We start from the raw sequence: 18,816 nt of genomic DNA on the forward strand, positions 1-18,816 counted from the left end.
GTCATACCTTTCAATATATCTGTTCCAATGATGTATTCAGGAATGGGTAAAATGACCAAGGTATATTCTTTCTTAGGCAATTGTCCAATTTTCATCATCAGTTTCACTTGTTTGGCTGATATTTCAGCCCCTCCTAGTCCTGTGATGGTAATAGGAGTTCCATGCTTAAATTTGTCAGGGTTTCCATAAATCAAGCTGACCTCAGCCCCAGTGTCTATCAATGCCCTAGTTACAGTATTTGATCCATTCTTCCAATATATAGTCAGATTAATATGGGGTCTGTAATCCTCTCTGTGTGTTTCTTTAATCTGAGCTGGGGCTTGGCCTATTCCCTAGTGTCCTTGAAGGTGTGATTCACTTGGAAACAAGGGTTCAAGATCTGTAAGATTTGTAGCGGCAGTTCTCACTTCTCTATTCCTTTTTCTATTAAGCACCTTATCTTGGTACATTTTGTATAGCTCATTAGTTGGAATACCATCTATTCTTCTGAAATCTACCTCTACTTTCAATAGAGCAGTAAACATTTCTTGTCATTCTATTCATTGGATGTTCTGCCAATTGGCTATGTACCCTTCTCTCCAAGAAAACTTATGTCTTCCCCAGTCTCCTATGTCACTTAACTATGAAATCTTATCCAGCACCTCTCAAAGAGGGTTCCCTACTTCTGTAATCAGCAGAGTCAGTATCACATGTTTAGAAGTGGGGGTGGGGTGCCGTCTTAACAATCAACTTCCTACGAGAGACTCCCAAGAGAGTTTCCTAATAAACTTTGGCATTCCCCAACATAATAGCAGTCTTCACTACCTCCTCCTTTAACTTTCTCCTACAGTCCCTAATTGAATATCAGGGTCTATCTGCAGGCCACATAGCATCAGCAGGATATTCCTCTTTACAGCCTGTCACAGCCAAAGCCAACAAATTGGTTACTTGATTAGTTCTTTGTGAATGATAATCCATAAAAGCTTGCTGTACAAAAGAATTCTGATTAATACTTGTGAATCTCATATAATCCACAGAATCTACAGAAACTCCTGTGGCCCCTTCATCACTGATTCTTAGTATCCAAGATATTAATGATCCTCCCGTTCTCTGGATGTACCTACTCAAGATATCTGTGATTTCCTGCTGTGTAAAATCCTCCAAAATCTACCTCAACTGAGTATGATGATCTTGTGTTTCCTGTCTCCTCCACCATATTGCGTGCACTTCTCTTTGAGAAGTCTTGTGTGATACTATCTCACATTCTCTGTGAGAAGTATGATGTGACAAAAAATTGCCACATGCCTGTGGTTCTGACATTGTATCCTTCTGTCTAGATTCTCTGCTCCTGTTATCATGGTAACCAGACTGACTGCTAGACTCACCCTCTGCTGAACTGAGGTGCACTCTTGACCTCTTTGGCTTCCTCTGCCTTCTAGCTGTATTTACAACAAGGCTGTTAGCTTCCTGCTGTTCTACCACCTGAGTTTCTCCATCTTGCTGTGGTATAGGCTGAGTATTCTCAGACATTTCAGCAACTGTCTGAGTCTGAGCTCTCTCCTTTAATAGTCTGTCTCTTTTTTTCACGTGTAATATGATGGGCTGTGAGTAAAATCCAGCCTCATCTAGAGATCACTCTCGATGTCCCCATTCCTGGCTCAACAGTAACCTCTCTGAGGCATCACTCCAAATCTCTAGGTCTTCCACCCTGTAGCTTCTGCTTCCAGTCCTCAGAGACCAGTGCCCTTAGACTATTCCCTTGCTAGGGAGCAATAAGTTACATCCTCCCATTCTGGGACAATCATTTTTTCTTCTAAAACCCTGTTGCAACAATTCAGCTAGCAGCTGATGTGGGGGTGAAAGGCCAACAGAAGCCCAACAACCACAATGGTGTCAGCACAGTTTCTTTTGATCTGCTTTACTAAGGAAAATAACCTTAAGGGGTTAACAATCTTATTTCAATCCAGCGTACAAATATCATTCACTTAGTACATTCACTTAGTGCAGGGGAAAAAGCCAGCACCCTGAACTTCAGAGCAAATACAAACAAGTTACAAACATACACAATATAAACCAGACCAGATCACAATTCATAGTTACCAAGAAACCATCAACATCTTGGTTGATGGGCCGGGAGGCTCTTAGAGCAGCTGCCCAGAGTCCCATGCCAACATTCCTCCTGGAGTGAGAGCCCCAAGGGAGAACTTCACCCTCTGGGTTTATATATCTTGTTCAGATTCAATAGTGAGTCACACATGCAACTCACCCACATGACCCAAAAGCATCACAAAAATGTGACTTAAACCCGATCATGGTCCAAAAGCCTCTGAGGTCACAAACATGTCACCCAGACCTGTGTAAACTAGACTTTCCCTTCAGGCAAGGAGGTCATCAAGGAATACTGATTTAATCAAGGAAACAAAAGCCAAAATCTTCAAAGGTACTTGATTGAATAAGTGCTAAAAGCTCTCCTTAATTACAGATACCAGCCCTTCTACCTCTAAATACAGATTTTATACCTTGCAATTCCACTCTCATTGCCTAATAATGTATCTCTAAGGCAATAATAACAATGTAGATGATAATTGTCAAAATGCCTATGTACTTCTATATCACAAAGTATACGAGACTCTCCATGTAGAAGGTAGAAGAAGTAAACCATTTATTCTGACACCAGAGACACATATCCCACAAGCCATTTATCCAATCTATCACAGCAGTAAAACATTCAAGTATTGAATACTCCTTCCTCCTAGTTTGTGTAGACTTCTACATATACAGCCTGATTATGTGAGATAATTTCCCCTAACCTTCCTCTCCCTTTCCTCCTGTAGTATTGTCCTCTGCCCCTCTATTTATATTCTTCTTTTAACACCATTAAGACATCACTCTCAGCCCTTCTGTTTAGTTGGATTCTTTAACCCTTCATGGTGATAGGATTCAGAGAGATCACCCTATTTATGTCCCTACAATAGAATATAAGCAATTTTGCCTTTCTTACATCCTTTATCATTGTTAATTCATATTTACCTTTTTATGTTTCTTTTAGCTCCTGTGTTTGAACTTCAAAGTTTCTATAGAGCTCAGGTCTTTTCAACAGAAATGCTTAGAAGTCTTCTATTTTATTATAGATTCATTTTTCCCCTATGGGATTATACTCAGTTTTGGTCACTAGGTTATTCTTGATCATAGGCCCGTATCCTTTGCTTTTTAGAATATTGTATTCTAAGATCTCTGCTCAATTATGGTAATGCCTACTAAATTGTATGTGATTATGACTGTGATTCCTTGGCATTTTAATTCTTTCTTTCTGTTTGCTTTCAGTATTTTTTCTTTGACCAGGACATTCTGGGTTTTGGCTATAAAGTTCCTGGGAGTTTTCATTTTGAGATTGCTTTGGAGGTAACCAATGGATTCTTTCTATTTCCACTTTGTCCTAAGGTTCCAAGACACCTTGGTGCTTTTATTTTTTTTTAAATTTGTCTCAGCTCTTTTTTTGGTGATGGTGTTTAGTTAGTTAAATGTTTCTTAAATTTCTTTTCTCCCTTGTCTGTTTTCAAGGGTCAGTTGTTTATTCTATGAAATACCTTTGATTTTTTCCATTTTCAATGTTTTGACTTTGTTTAAAATTTATTGTTGTATCATGGAGACGTGGGTTTCTATTTGTTCCATTCTAATTTTCAGGGAATGTGTTGCTTTAGCAAGCTTTTGTACCTTTTGTATGAAGCTATTAATTCCCTTTCCAATTCCTTCTCTTATAATTCACACTAATTTTATACTTTTCCCTCCAGTGCTCCCATTTCATTTGTAAAAAATAATTGTAAACTCTTTTAAGAAACTCTTGCTTCATCACTTCCATGGATTCTAGTTTGATTTGTGCCCAAGCTGTATTTTCCTTTGAGGCTTGGCTTGTAGTTGTTTTAGAGTCATTCTCTTCTTCTGAGTTTTGTGTCTTCTCTGCCTTTTATGGTGGGTTTCTTTTTTTATTAGCTCATTCTTCCAGCCTACTTTTTGATTTCAGAAAGGCCGGGTTCTTTATAATTCTGGAGGGAAGATCTAAGTTGGTCCTGATGATATTTTACCACTGTATTAAGTGTGGTATCATTCTAGGCTCTCAGGGACAGCTCAGGCTAGAGATCTGCAAGCTTTCCTGTTCCCAAAGAGGTATGATCCACGGTAAAGTCTCATTTACTGCTCCCTTGGCCTGAGTCCTACAACTTCACGAACTTGGTAGGGATCTGAGCAACAGTAGATTGCTGCTCTTGTACTCAAACCCTATCAGCCAGCTGGACAACTCTGCTGGTTCAGAGTGACAGAACTGTAGGCTCCTTTTGGTCTGATATTCCTGCCTTTGTTCTTCCTCTACAGGTTTCAGATGGGGATAGAAGCTAGAACTGAGAGCACATTTCACTCTTGGGGTCAGAACCACACAGCTCGTACTTGCTTCTGAACTTGCTTCTTTCTAGGTACTCAGCCTGGAACTTGCAATTGTTTCCCACCCTGTATTGTTACACCTAGGTGCAGGACCCCTCCTCTCTCTGCCCTGGGTCTGTGACAACAAAGCTGCCAGTTGATACTTGTTCCAGGATGGGTCTAGGTCCTCATCCTACTTTAGGGCACAGTCCTTGAGCCCAGACTGCTTGATTTCTAGCCAGATGGCATTCCCAGTGTCAGCAGACCATTCTGTCTGTCTGCCTATGCCCAATTAGGCTGAACAAATGATTCACTGCTTTTTCTTGGGTTTCCTGAGTAGGATCCAGTCTAACAGATTTTCTAGATCTGTTTGGAGGGATTTGAGTTGGGGGTGGGAATGGGGTACTCTCGGTACTTCTTGATACTCTGCCATCTTGGCTCTACGCTCAATCTTCCTTTATTCCATAGGAATAGGGACTAAATTGGTAAATTTACTAATAAGGGAACTCCAAAATGAGGAAACTCCTTCTACTAGTACAGGTTAGCACCTTCTCTGCAGTTTACAGTCTTAGAAAGTGGTCTAGAACATTGAGAATTTAAGTAACTTGCTCAGGTCACAACCATTCTATGTCAGAGACAGGACTGGAACCCAGGTCTTCCTGGCTCTGAGGCCAATTCTGCAGCCTCTACACCAGAGAGGTCAGACACAAAGCTTGTGGGCCACCTGCAATCCACAATACTCTTAAGGGTAATCCAAATCAAATTAAATGTAATTGGGAAAATTTTCAAAATTAATAAAAATACAATAAAATACAGATAACGTTGCATTTGAAAACCAAGTCATTATGTGACCAGCAGGAATTGTTATGTATGGTTTAGTAGCCCCCTGTTTCTCTGTGGGTTTAACACCACTACAATGCACCACACTATCTCCGCACCACACCATCTCTCTATATCCCCTAATATAGCTAAAAACCCACAGACCCTAGAAAACCCACCCTCTTTTGTTGTCTTTAACTTTTCATACCAGCCTCAGCTTATTCTGAGCATGAATAGTCCTCATACCCTTTTTATAGGACCATGGCTTGCCTTCCTGTACTCTGTCTCTGTATACCCATCTCCTAATACAAGGCCTGGCATATTGACCAATAGCTTGATGGAACCTAGACTACTAGTCCTTGCCTCCAACTTCTGTATGCATCTTTTTAAAGTCTAACTTGGTTGGTGAGTTCTCTGTCATTTTCTTTCCTTCAGACGATTCATGTGTTTTCCTCTTCCCTGCAATTATATCTCTTTGTGTCTTGAGAATTACTTTCTTTTTGTTTTTCTTTTTCTTTATTACTTTTTTTTGAGGTCCTATCTCCTCCGTACTGGAAGTCAAAAGACCCAATCCCAACAATGAACAGACTGGGAGCTTCAACTTACTCTGTTTTTCTGACCTGTGTCCATTCATCCTCCTTAGACAGCCTGGTGGCCCTCTACTTCCAGAGACCCAGTGCAGACACACACTTGGCTTTAACCCTACTGCAACTCAGAACTCTAAATGGATCTCTAATTTCAGCACCCCAGTATGGAGTCCTGAAATAAGCACCACCTCACCAATCCATTCCAAAGAGTTTCCCATCTCACTCCACATCCTGACTTTCCCTGGAGTATTTTGTCCTTTTATTATGGATAACCTATAATTATGGGAAACCCCAGGTCACTATTTCCAGCACCAAGAACTCAGATCCAGTGGTGTAATGGACAGAGAGAATGAGGAAACTTGGGTTCTGATATTTCATAGATCTATGACCATGGGCAAGTCATTCAGCTTATCTAAGCTTTGTCACCCACCAAAAGGAATATATGCACCATATGTCACAGGGTGGTTGTAAGAAAAGTGCCTTGTAAATGGGAGCTGTTATTATTATGGTGCACGAGGGGACTCTAGGGAAGAGTGCTTTTCATACTTCTCCATTCTCTCTCTGAATTAGGACTGGGCTCTGGGGTAGGCCCTTTGAATAACCAACAACTCACATTCCTAAAGAGCTTTGAGGCTGACAAATCACTTTAAAATTTGTCTCTTTATATATACATATATATGATGCATACACATGCTCTTTCTCTCTCTCTCTATCTCTCTCTGTCTCTCTCTATACACACACACACACACACACACACACACTGACACACAGACACACAGACACACACACACTTCCACTTCCAGTGCAACTTACATCTTGGGTTCCACTTGGGCAAGGGTGGGGTAGTTTGTTTGCTATCTAGTAGATTTCTCTGAATTTAGAGTTGAGTAATCAGTTGGTTCCAGCCATGGGGGTGCTTGGCCAGGAAATACCACATACTACTGGCAAAAAAGGAGGGAGCAGAAAGAAGGGGGACTTCAGTGGGAGGAGGGTCGGTGAAAGATGATAGAGGGGAGAAGATTCTGAGCTAGCAGGCCAATGCTCATTTCTTCTTTTAAAAGAAATATCCTCTGGAGTGGACATGCTAGGATTGGTGGGACAGATGTGTACTACTAGTTCCTGAAACTGTGCTGTTTAGAATGTACTCCTGGCATCCCCTGCCTGCCATGAGGGGACCATGGGTACCTGAGCTTGTCACCAGCACCAGCTCTATGCTGCCGTGGGTAACACTGTTGTGTCTAGGTAAGTCTAAGCTTAATGGAACAGAAAATGGAGGTACAAAGACAAAGGGCCGACTGTAGCTCAGGCCTTGTTTAGAGGCCTAACTTAGGAGAAAAGCATAAGTGGGCAAGATAGAAAGAAGAGGGAGGGTGGGAGTGGGAAGGGGCTAAACAGAACCAGTTCCTTAGAATCAGGACAGAGTGGAGATGTTAAAGTTGCTGGACTGTCCTCTGCCAGCCATGCTGATTCTTACAGCTTGCCCTAGGCCATGTCAAATTCTTGTTTGGGTGTCCTCTCCTGACCAGGCACCTGATAATTTTTCTTTCTCCTTCCTAATGTGGCCTTCTCTTTGAGAACCTGACCCTCTCTAAGCTATAAATGGCTCACAGCAACTCAGTGTTAGACAGACATCTCCAGGATGTTTCTATTTTAATAATCGCAATGGAATTAAATTGCTTCAGTCAAGAGGTGGTTGAAGGTGCTTCCCCCTGTGTGGCTCAAATCATGAAAGTCTGCTGTTGTTTGCTTCCTCTCCTGTGGCTAAAGCTGGCTTTCCTTGTTGAGGGAAGAGAAGTGTTTATTTGGGGACCTGGGGATTAGGGAGAATCCCAATTTCAATAATGCAGGAACAGCAGATTGTGGGGCTTGAAGAATGAAGAGAACTGTGTTTATTTCCTTCAGATATATAGACACTGTCTGGAATGGAAGGCAGTGGTGAGGTAGGACATAGGGCTTCCCCAAAACATGTTAGCACACTTTTAAGCTCTAAGCTGTGACTCTGGATCAAAGACTCAGAGTTGGAAGAAATCTTAGTGGCCACGTGGATGCCTCTCCTTCTTCCCCCATTTTTCAGAAGAAAAAGATCAACAACAACTAAAGGCCAAAGAAGGTAAATGATTTGCCCATGGTCACAAAGGTAGCAGAGCCATCATTTGACCTCAGGTCCTCTGACTCCAAAGCCACACCAGGCCTCTGATTTTGGTGCAAATTCCTCTTCTTTCCTCTTTTTTTGAGGGGGTCAGCTCCAGATCAAATTTTAAGTTTAGATGAGATTTCCTACCCCACCAAAGCCAAAATGCACTCTAGACTCTCCAGGCCTGCCCACGGTGGGTCATGGTACACACTCCCCTACTCCCCCAAATGTCATATTTGTGTCTGGACAGATTCCTGGGTGTTCCATAGCTGTATCAAATCCAGGCACCTTTTGGTTCACCACGACCCCTGAACATACTTCAGTAATGGGACAGAAGCAGAGAAATGCCTAGATGTGATTACAGGCAGTGCTTGGTTGTGAAAATGAGGGAGAGCAAAGGCTAGAATAGAAGTTTAGAGCCTGAAAGGACCCGAGATGCTATCTAGTCTAGTCCCATTTTATAGATGAAACTCAGGCCTTGGGAGGGCTCAGTGTCTAGCCAAAGGTTCCACAGTTAGTAAACAGCAGAGCCTGTGATCCATGAACACTTGGCAAATGAAGGGATTTTCTTTCTTAAGATCACACTGCTGTGTCTCCTGACTTTCAGAGCCGTTCCTTTGTCCAAGACTCTTGGATATCTGCAATTCTGCCCGTTCTTCACTTCTGTCTTTCTGTCTACATGGGGGGAAAGTTCTGATTTTCCTGCACCTTCCCTCTGTACAGTCTCTGAACATCTAAACATCCCTGGCCTTGTTCCCCTGTTCAGACAAGGATCCAATTCTGCCTTTGCACTAATAACAAGAGCTAGCATTTAAATGGCACTTTAAAGTTTGTAAAGGGCTTTACATGGACTCATTTGATCTTCACCACAACCCTGTGATGTAGGTGCTGTCATTGTCCCCATCTTAGAGATGAGGAAACGGAGGCAGACAGTGCTAAGAGATTTGCCCAGGATCACACAGTTAGTAAGTGTCTGAGGTCTAATTCTCAGCTCAGATCTTCCTGCCTAGGCCCAATGTTCTATCCACTGAACCACCTGGTTAAATCCTGACTACTCACCAATCCTAATGCAGCCCCCATGGCCTTTCCTAGTTCTTAAGAAGCATAACCATTAATAAGGAAATATGTTTTGCATGATTTCACATGTATAATTGATATCACACTACTTGGAAAGGAGGGAGAGAATAGAGAACCCAAACTTTGGGAAAAAAAGAATATTACAAATAAATAAATTACAAATAAAAAACAAAGAAAAGAAAAAGCATAGTCAGATACAGCCAGTCACCCAGAGACACTCCTTCCTTTGTCCTTCTCCCTGTTCCTGAGCACTCTTAGATTAAATCCTACTCTCAAGAAAGGATTTAATTCAATAAACTCACTCACACTGAAGTGGGAAGATGTTTGCATTTTGAAAGGGAACAAAACCTTAAGCCCCAGGAAGGTCTCTGATGGTGACATTTCAGATGTCACTGAACAGGCTGTAGGTGATTTTCTTATCTGGTTGAGGGGAGGGGAATTCCAGTGCCCCTGGAATCACTCTGATCCCAGGTAGCTCTGAGGAACACTGAGGAAAAGCTGCACACAGGCCTCTATGGGTCCCTTGCCTGGCTAGCCTCCAACTGCCCGACTCCTGGGTCCCTGTCCTGGTCTAATCCCTGCTTTCTGGTCTCTTGCAGCTCCAGCCATTAGGAGTAATGGTAAGTTCTGTATTCAATGTTGGCCTCTTTTTTCTTAACCACCCTCTGCCCTGCCCTTCCTGAACATTGATATCAGTACAGTATAGGACATATCAGTACAGCTAGGATAGTAGCTCCTATCCTCACTGGAGCCTTGCACCCACCTGATTAAAGGCAGAGTGAGACTTTAGTGCCAACACTGAAGCAGTTGTCACTGAGATAATTCTCTTCTCCCAGTAACTTCTACCCAAAGCTGTTTGTTCCCCTTTCTGCTGGGAGAGACTCAACCCTCTTCCTCAGGAGCCTGTTCAGTCATGCCTGACTCTCCTTCTCTAGTGTGTCTCTATTTCACAGATGGGGCACTGAGGCAAATAAGGGTGAAATGGCTCACTCTCTGTCACACAGCTAGTAAGTGTCTGAGCCTGGGTTTGAATGCAGATCTTCCTGCTTCCAGTCCCAGTCCTCTATCCAATGTGCCACCTAGCTACTCTAGAAACTTGTTTTTCAGTTACAAAGTCACAGGAAGCATATACCCTCCAAAGAGGACTAGTCTGCTTAGGTGTGTTCCCATGTTTTTCTATGTTTGAGTGAATTGTTGTTTTTCAGTCTTGTCCACATCTTCACAACATTTGGGATTTTCTTGGCAAGGACAGTGGAGTGGTTTGCCATTTCTTTCTTCAGCTCATTTTACAGATGAGGAAACTGAGGCAAACAGGGTTATGGGGCTTGCTCAGCGTTACACAACTAGTAAGTGTTTGAAATCTGATTTGACCTAAGGACTTCCTGACTTCAGGCCTGGGACTCTATCCACTGTCCCACTTTCCTGCCCTTCTGAGTTTCCGCAATTCTCGTGTGTATATCCCATTTCTTCTGTATCCCTGGGCTTGTGTGTGTTTCACTCCCTGATCCATGGAAAGAAAAGTCTGCTATCTACTATACATTTGACCGTGTTATTTAACTGCTCCAAGTCTCAGTTTTCTCATCTGTAAAATTAGCCAGTTGGACTCACTAGATAATGTTTATGGTCCCTTTCAGCTCTAAATCTTATGATACAGGAACAAATGACAGAATGTGTGTGAAATGCTTAGCACAGTACTTGGCACACAGTAGGCACTTAATAAATGCTTGTTTTCCATCCCCACTCCCCATGGCTTGTCTGGATTTTGTGTGTCTGTGGTTGCTCTGAGGTTGTCAACATAGTTGATGGGTCATGGATGACAGCTGGGAGGGGTCATCTAGTCCAACTTCCTCATTTTCCAGGTGAGGAAACTGAGTGCAAGAAAGGTTAACTGAGTGGCCCAAGGTCACAAACTAGTAAGTAGATAAACCAGAATTTGAACACAAGATCCTTGAATGCAAAGCCAGCATTCTTTCTCCTGCCCCAAGTGATCTCTAAATGTCTGTGTATGTGCTATAAATGTCTGTGGGTCATGTCAAATCAAGTCAGGTATTTATTAAATGCCTGTGCCATCACAGAAACTAATGATTGTTGGGGATACAAAGAAAGGCACAAACAATCCCTTCTCTCAAGGAGCTCACAGTCTGTGGGTGCTGCTGTGGACACCATGTTGAGTATATGCATTGTGCATTGTACATGTGTCTATATCTATTTTCCTTAGATCTTGGGTCTGGGTGTTATGTCAGCTGAGAAGGTTGGAGGAAGAGGAATTGGGGCAGAGATTCAGATGCTCTGAGGAGGCTGGCAGCTAGTAGGGGCTTGGGTGCCTGTCCTTGGAATGTGACTCTCTCTTTTCCTGCAGGAAGAATATTTCTTCTGTAACTGGTTTCCACTCCTTCCTACAAAGCCATACTGACTGCAGAGATTTTCAGGGTTTCCTCTAGATTTTGGAGATTGAACTTACAGATCATTCACTCTTATTTCCCTGAGATGGGTTCTCTTTGAGCAGAAGATGATAACTGTTGTTGTATTTGTTAGTTTTTTACCAATCAAAAGGGTCCTAGGGGATCTTTAGGGAGCTGTCCATGCTTCTGGAAAGACCCTATTGGCTTCATCACTCAGTGTGGCATCAATGTGTGAGAAAACTGCCACCAGTAGTTGACCCAGCTCTGACTTTTTGTCCACTCCACACCCTCTAAACACCTACTGTGTGCTCCATTCTATTCTCTGTGCCTGTCACTGGTGTCCTCCCCTCAGATCTAGGATTTGATGCCTCCTTGGAGGCTGCTTTTCTTCATTCCCATCTCCTCTCTACCCTCATTAGGTCCCCCAAGGGCAGTACTGACCCTGGAACCCCCATGGTTCAATGTGCTCCATGGGGACAATGTGACTTTGACTTGTGAAGGGTTCCAGACCCCTGGACAGGGTTCCATTGAATGGTTCCACAATGGGTCAGCTATCCCCATCCACCAGGACTCCTACTTCATCCCTGCTGTCAACGTGGAGAATAGTGGGGAATACCAGTGCCGGACACAACACGGTGATCTCAGCAACTCTGTGAAACTACAGGTATCTAGTGGTAAGTGAAGGGTAAGGAGCCTCCAGTAAGGCGGAGGGGGAGGAGAACGGTTGAAATCTGCTTACAATACAGCCTGGAAAGGGACACGTCCTGGTAGAACTAATGTCAAGTGGATGGATGGGAGAGTTCCTGAGAAATCCACAGCTTAGTTTAATTCTCCTTTTCACCATTGCCCTTACTGAGGTTTGAGTTTTGCTTCTCTTTTTCCAAAAATTAATTAATTTGCTTTTAGTTTTCAGCATTCACTTCCACAAGATTTTGAGTTCCAAATTTTTTCCCCATCTCTCCCCTCCCCCCACTCCAAGATGTTGTGCATTTTGTTTATCCCTTCCCCCAACTTGCCCTCCCTTCTATCACCCCCTCCATCTTCTCTTATCCCTTTCCCTTCTATTTTCCTGTAGGGCAAGATCGATTTCTATACTCCATTGCCTGTATACGTTGTTTCCCGGTTGCATGTTAAAAGAATTTTTAATAGTAGTTTTTTAAAACTTTGAGTTCCATATTCTCTCTCTCCCTCCCTCCCCACCTACCTCTATTGAGAAGGTAAGCAATTAGATATAGGTTATACATGTGCAGTCATGCAAAACACTTCCATAACAGTCATGTTGTGAAAGACTAACTATATTTCCTGCTATCCTTTCCCACCCCCATTTATTCTATTCTCTCCTTTGACCCTGTCTCTCCTTAAAAGTATTTCTTCTGATTACCCCCCTCTTCCCTTTTGTCCTTCCTTCTATCATCCTCCCTCTCTTATTCTGTTCCCCCCTACTTTCCTGTAAGGTAAGATCGATTTTCATACCCAATTGAGTCTGTATGTTATTCCATCCTTAAGCCAAATCCAATGGGAATAAGTTTCACTCATTCCCTCTCACCTCCCCCCTCTTCCCCTCCATTGTAAAAGCTTTTTCTTGCCTTTTTTGTGTGAGATAATTTATCCCATTACACCTCTACCTTTCTCCTTCTCCCAGTACATTCCTTTCTCCCCCCTTAATTTTATTTTTTAGATATCATCCCTTTATAGTCAACTTAACTCATTCTCTGTGTGTGTATCTATGTCTATGTTTACTCCAGCTATCCTAATACTGAGAAAGGTCTCATGAGTTACAAATATCATCTTTCCATGTAGGAATGTAGGCAGTTCAACTTCAGTAAATCCCTTGTGATTTGTCTTTCCTGTTTACCTTTTCATGCTTCTCTTGATTCTTGTATTTGAAAGTCAAATTTTCTCTTCAGCTCTGGACTTTTCATCAAGAATGCCTGAAAGTCCTCTATTTCATTGAATACCCATCCCTCCCCCGAAGTATTATACTCAGTTTTGTTTGGCAGGTAATTCTTCATTTTAATCCTAGCTCATTTGACCTCTAGAATATCATATTCTAAGCCCTCTGGTCCTTTAATGTAGATGCTGCTAAATTTTGTGTTATCCTGATTGTGTTTCCATAATACTTGAATTGTTTCTTTCTGGCTAATTGCAATATTTTCTCCTTGACCAGGGAACTCTGGAATTTGGTTACAATGTTCCTAGGAGTTTTCTTTTTGGGATCTCTTTCAAGAGGTGACTGCTGGATTCTTTCAGTTTCCATTTGACCCTCTGGTTCTATAATTTCAGGGCAGTTTTCCTTGATAATTTCTTGAAAGATGATGTCTTGGCTCTTTTTTTTGACCATAGCTTTCAGGTAGTTGAACAATTTTTAAATTATCTCTCCTTGATCTATTTTCTAGGTCAGTTGTTTTTCCAATGAGATAGTTCACATTGTCTTCAATTTTTTTCACTCTTTTGCTTTTGTTTTCTAACTTACTTATTTTTCACTAAGTCATTAGCTTCCATTTGCTGCATTCTAATTTTTAGGGATTATTTTCTTCAGTGAACTTTTGGGACCTCCTTTTCCATTTGGCCAATTCTGCTTTTTAAGTCATTCTTCTCCTCATTGGCTTTTTGGAGCTCTTTTGCCATTTGGGTTACTCTATTTTTTAAGGTGTTATTTTGTCCAGCATTTTTTAGGTCTCCTTTAGCAAGTTGTTGGCTCATTTATCATGATTTTCTTGCATTACTCTCATTTCTCTTCCCAGTTTTTCCTCTACTTCCTACTTTGAACTTTTCCATGGCCAGCAACCAATTCCTATTTTTCTCAGAGGCTTTGGATGTAAGAGCTTTGACTTTGTTGTCTTCTTCTGGTTATATGTTTTCATCTTCCTTGTCTCTAAAGCAACATTCTATAATCTGATTTTTCCCTATTGTTTGCTCATTTTCCCAACCAATTACTTGACTTTTTAGCTCTTTGTTAAGGTAGGACACTGCTTCCAGTGTGGAGTGTGTACTGTCCTAAGCTTGAGGGGTTTTTTGCAGCTGTTTTCAGAAGTATCTCTAGGGACCTGTAAATTTTTAGCTCTTCCAAGGTGGTATGTCCTCTCCTGGCCTGTACTCTTGTCTGTGAGTGACCAAAAGCACTTGAAGAGTGCTTTTGTGAAGAGGATTTGCTCTCCACTACCTCCACAAGCTCCTCCTCACCCCAGGACCACCACCCAGGTCTTTAACCTAGATCCAAGCATGGGCAAAGCAAGAGAATCAGCACCATTAAAGAGATCCTTGCAACCCCTCTGTCATCATCTGCTTGATTCCCCCCACCATCTATGGGCAGAGAACTCCTGAAGCAGCCACTACTGCTACTTCCACTGCTCTAGGGCTGGGGCCAGACCTTGCTCTTTTTTCATCCAGGTCTGACAGACCTTTCCTCCAGACCTTCCAAATTGTCTTTGGCTTTTGTGGGTTGAGAAGTCTGGAAATCACCACAGATGCCAGGGATTCAGTGCCTTGCGGCCTACTCCAGGTTTGCTAGGGCCCCATCTGTGCCAGCCTGGCCTGTTGATCTGTGCTCCTTGCCCAGCTGGGTGCAATAGACTATTTCTGTTGCATCCAGGTTGTCTTGGCCTAGAATTTGTTTCACTCTGTCTTTTTGTCCACACAAGAATTTGTTTAGGGTCATTTTTACAGGTATTTGGAGGGGTTGGGGGAGAGCTCAAGCAAGTCCCTCCTTTTACTCCACCATCTTGGCTTTGCCCTTTTGCTTGGCTTATTCAAAGTTTCTCTCATGGATTCTTTCTATTTTCACTGCTCATTTCTGCTGGGAAACTTCCAGAACTCCCTCCCAAGTGACCAGGAGACTAGGGACCTACATTCAATCAGTCAATAAATATTTATTAAAGGCCTACTGATAAGCACTGAAAATGCACATACAGATGATGAAAACAATCCCTGGTCACAAAGAGCTTACATTCTAATAGCGGAGATAACAAGTGTATGTAAAAAATCTGTATATATACATATGTACACATGCATATATATATACATATATGTATACATACATATGTATACACACATATATGTATCTGTATATGTGTATGTATATGTACACATATACACATCTATTATATGCATAATATGTAGACATACAACATATATACACATTTAAGATACATATAAAATTAATTACAATTTTGGAAGGAGTTCTGCTTGCAGTTGAGAGGACAAGGAAAGGCTTCATGCAGAAGATCTTATAGGAAGAGAGGTGGCTGAAGGAGATGTTGCAGAGTACTTAGAGCTTGGTCAGGCATCGATGATGCCAGGGTCATCCACTTCATCCTGGGCCTTTGCCAGTCATCCTAACTTTGTCTTGCCACTGGACTTCGATGACCCTGGCAGAGAGAGTGAGGCTGACAACTTCGCGCAACTCTACCTCTCTTAAATTCAATTCACCCCTGAGTCAAGGTATCACCATATGCTGTCATTGGACCTCTTTGAAAACAAAGGACAAACAACAACATGTGAGCAGATTCTAGTAAGTGGCACATCCTCCAGCCAAGTTCAGTAACCGGAATTATTGTTCAGAGTCAGGGTCTGCTTTTCTTTGTCTTTGGAGATGGCAGGAAGTCTTAGATGGCCCAAGGCTCTAGGGCAAGCTGAAATGTTTCTAATGTTTGTCTTTCAGATTCGCTATTACTCCAAGCAGAGAGATTAGAATTCATAGAAGGTGGCACTATGATCCTGAGGTGCCACAGTTGGAAGAGCAAACCACTGCACAAAGTCACATACTACCACAATGACAAAGCCTTAAAGTTTCACAATCAGACTTTCAATCATATTGTCCGTCAAGTGAACCATACTCACAGTGGATCCTACTACTGTCAAGCAAACATAGGGAATACTACCCATACATCCACAGCTGTGATTATCACTGTCCGGGGTAAGAAGACTTAGCCAAGGCATTTGAGGGAAAGAGACAGACACCTTAGGACTGAGATTATGTGGTTCTTATGGGGTGGACAAGGAAATGCTAGAAAGAAAGAAGAGGAATAATTGACATTTAGGTAGCATTTTTAGGTTTCTGAAGCATTAACTGATCTCCACAAAAAACCCAATCCACAGGCATTACTATTACTATTATTATTACTATTATTATTATTATTTTAGAGGTATCAAACTGAGACTCAGAGAGATGGGACCTCTCCATGATAACACAGCAGCAGGACCTGAATGTGGGTCTTCCTTATTCCAAGCCCATCACCCTACATACTGTGTCATGCCATCTTTCTCAGTAATTCCAGTTGAGGCAATGAGCCATGGAGAGTCATGGCTGCCCCACTATGTGGCGATCAAGTCAGATGGCTGGGGGTTTTAGCAGTCCTAGCCAGAGGTCCAGTTCCTCTATGCTCACCTCCTTTGGAGACCACAGCTCCAAGTGATGAGCTTTAAGAAGATAGCTTTACAGTGACTCTTGAGATGACCCCAGAATATCAAAGGAACCCCCTAAGTAGGGGGAGAAGATCATTTAGGGGGAGAAGATCATTCAGATACATAGCTTGTAAAGTATTCCTAGAACCCTATGATTTATCCTCTATCATCTCCTAGGCCATCTCCTTCAGGATAGTTCTGTATCCAGGTAGATACTGTGTAAGCCTGTGCAAAAGGCCTCTTCTTGTAAGAGAGGCCTGAGGAGTGTTCTTTTCTTCTGGCTCTTGGGCGTCCTCTACCAGGTTATGAGTAAAGGCCTCTGTCAGTACAGAGGAGAAGCCTGGATCAAGTCAACAAAACACGTAGAAACATTTATTAAATGTCAGGTTCCCTACTATGTTAAGCTCTGTGGATACAAAGAAAGAAAAAACAGTCTGTGATTTTAAGTAGTTTACAATCTAATGGGGGAGATAGCATCCAAGCAACTCTGTATAGTATATACACATATATATGCATATATACGTATATATGATCAATTGGAGTTCATCTCAGAGGGCAGGTAGTAGAATTAAGGGGGACCGGAAAAGGCTTCTTTATTGCAGGAGGTAGGATTGGAACTGAGACTTAAAAGAAGCCAGGAAAGCCTGGAGTCTGAGACTAGGAGCATGCTTGGCTACTGAAGAAAAGGGAGGAAAAAGGGAGAAGCCTGGGAAAAGGCTAATTTAGCAGTAATGGAGGGTAAAGAAAGGATAGAGGTAAGGAAGAAGAAGTGCTGTGTATCTTGAGATCTCTCTCTCTCTCCCAAGATCAGGAGGGAAGCTGAGTCCTGCGAAAGTGTTTATAATAACATTGTTCCAGGTGGTTTTGATTGCTATAATGGCTGCTGTTGCCCTGTATTACTAGAAGTGACAAAAAAAACAGGTATGTGATTCCCCTTGTTTTCTTATGTAATGGACTCTCTTCGAGGCCAAGATCCCGACCCTGTCCTTTCCCACACCCTGAATTTTTTCCCTGGTCTAGAGAATTCTAAGCCATACACATACTTATAATTGAGATTCTTCAACACAACAGGGTAGTTCTTTTATCCCACAGATGCTGGAGTAGAGAGCTTGGAGACAGTGCTTTATACATCTAATAAATAAAAAATATCACAATTCATCCCTTGAAAAATGTAACTTGATGGAGAAACAAATATATGATAAGAGAAATAGTAAGTAACAGGGATAAAGATAGTCTCTAAGACACATTACAATCTAGACTGAGTGACCTCTGAGACACACCCCTAGCTATTCCACTTAGTTATCAGCATTCTTGTCTCTTTGGATAATCCTCTAGACTTACTAATGACCACTTCCTTTTCCTTGGGCTGGAATTATCCCAACTGGATTCCTCAATGCTCCATGGTGCCCTTAGTCAGAGACAGGCTGTGGGGTGTGCGGAGGTGGAAATGGGAAAAAAAAGTTTACAATTTCATAGAATCACAGATTTAGAGAAGGAAGGGATCTTCTAGGTCACCTAACAAAGTCTCCTGAATTTACAAATGAGACAATGGGGGCCTAGAAAGGTTAAGCAGCTTGTCTGGGGTCACACAAATAGAAAGGGGCAGAGACAGAACTACAGTAGTCCTGAACTTCTAATCTGGCCTCTTTTCAGCACTCTTGGCTGCCTTTCTCTTTCTCCCCATGCTTCCAAACAGATTTCCCTGAATAACCTGAGTGCTGGATGAAGGGGCCCCCGTGATTTGGAGCTGAACTCTCAGGGAAGGTGGGAGCCTCAATCTCTCCTGGCAGTGGGATGGGGGAGAGGTGGTAGGTGGTAGTGGCTCAGCCACTGTTGGGTCTTGTACACAGACATCTCTCCACATGAGATGAGGATTGGTGCTTTCCCATCTGATCCACTACCTCTCCTGGCCTGAGAACTGGAGTACAGAAATCCCAGGGTCTTTAGGTACTTGTTTACTTCCCACTCTCTTAGAAAATATTTCACTGAGTGGTGTGTGGCA

The 18,816-nt window shown here is 42.3% G+C and overlaps 1 protein-coding gene across 1 annotated transcript; it reads left to right on the top strand.

Moving 5' to 3' along the window:
* The first annotated feature begins 6,949 nt into the window (after window positions 1–6,949).
* Window positions 6,950–17,717, top strand: LOC118845296 (low affinity immunoglobulin gamma Fc region receptor II-b-like). Its single transcript, XM_036753181.1, has 5 exons — window positions 6,950–7,040; window positions 9,609–9,629; window positions 11,831–12,085; window positions 16,072–16,326; window positions 17,626–17,717. The coding sequence occupies exons 1-5, from the start codon at window positions 6,965–6,967 to the stop codon at window positions 17,715–17,717; spliced, it is 699 nt and encodes a 232-aa protein (XP_036609076.1). The 5' UTR covers window positions 6,950–6,964.
* Window positions 17,718–18,816: the final 1,099 nt, after the last annotated feature.

This window comes from Trichosurus vulpecula, chromosome 4 (genome assembly GCF_011100635.1).
Source record: "Trichosurus vulpecula isolate mTriVul1 chromosome 4, mTriVul1.pri, whole genome shotgun sequence".
Lineage (NCBI taxonomy): Eukaryota > Metazoa > Chordata > Mammalia > Diprotodontia > Phalangeridae > Trichosurus > Trichosurus vulpecula.

Excerpts from the sequence above, each read along its gene's own strand:
- LOC118845296 (XM_036753181.1), top strand. The coding sequence starts at position 6,965 with ATGAGGGGACCATGGGTACCTGAGCTTGTCACCAGCACCAGCTCTATG. Across the intron at positions 9,630-11,830 it reads TCCAGCCATTAGGAGTAATG|GTCCCCCAAGGGCAGTACTG; the intron begins GTAAGTTCTGTA and ends TACCCTCATTAG. Across the intron at positions 12,086-16,071 it reads GAAACTACAGGTATCTAGTG|ATTCGCTATTACTCCAAGCA; the intron begins GTAAGTGAAGGG and ends TTTGTCTTTCAG.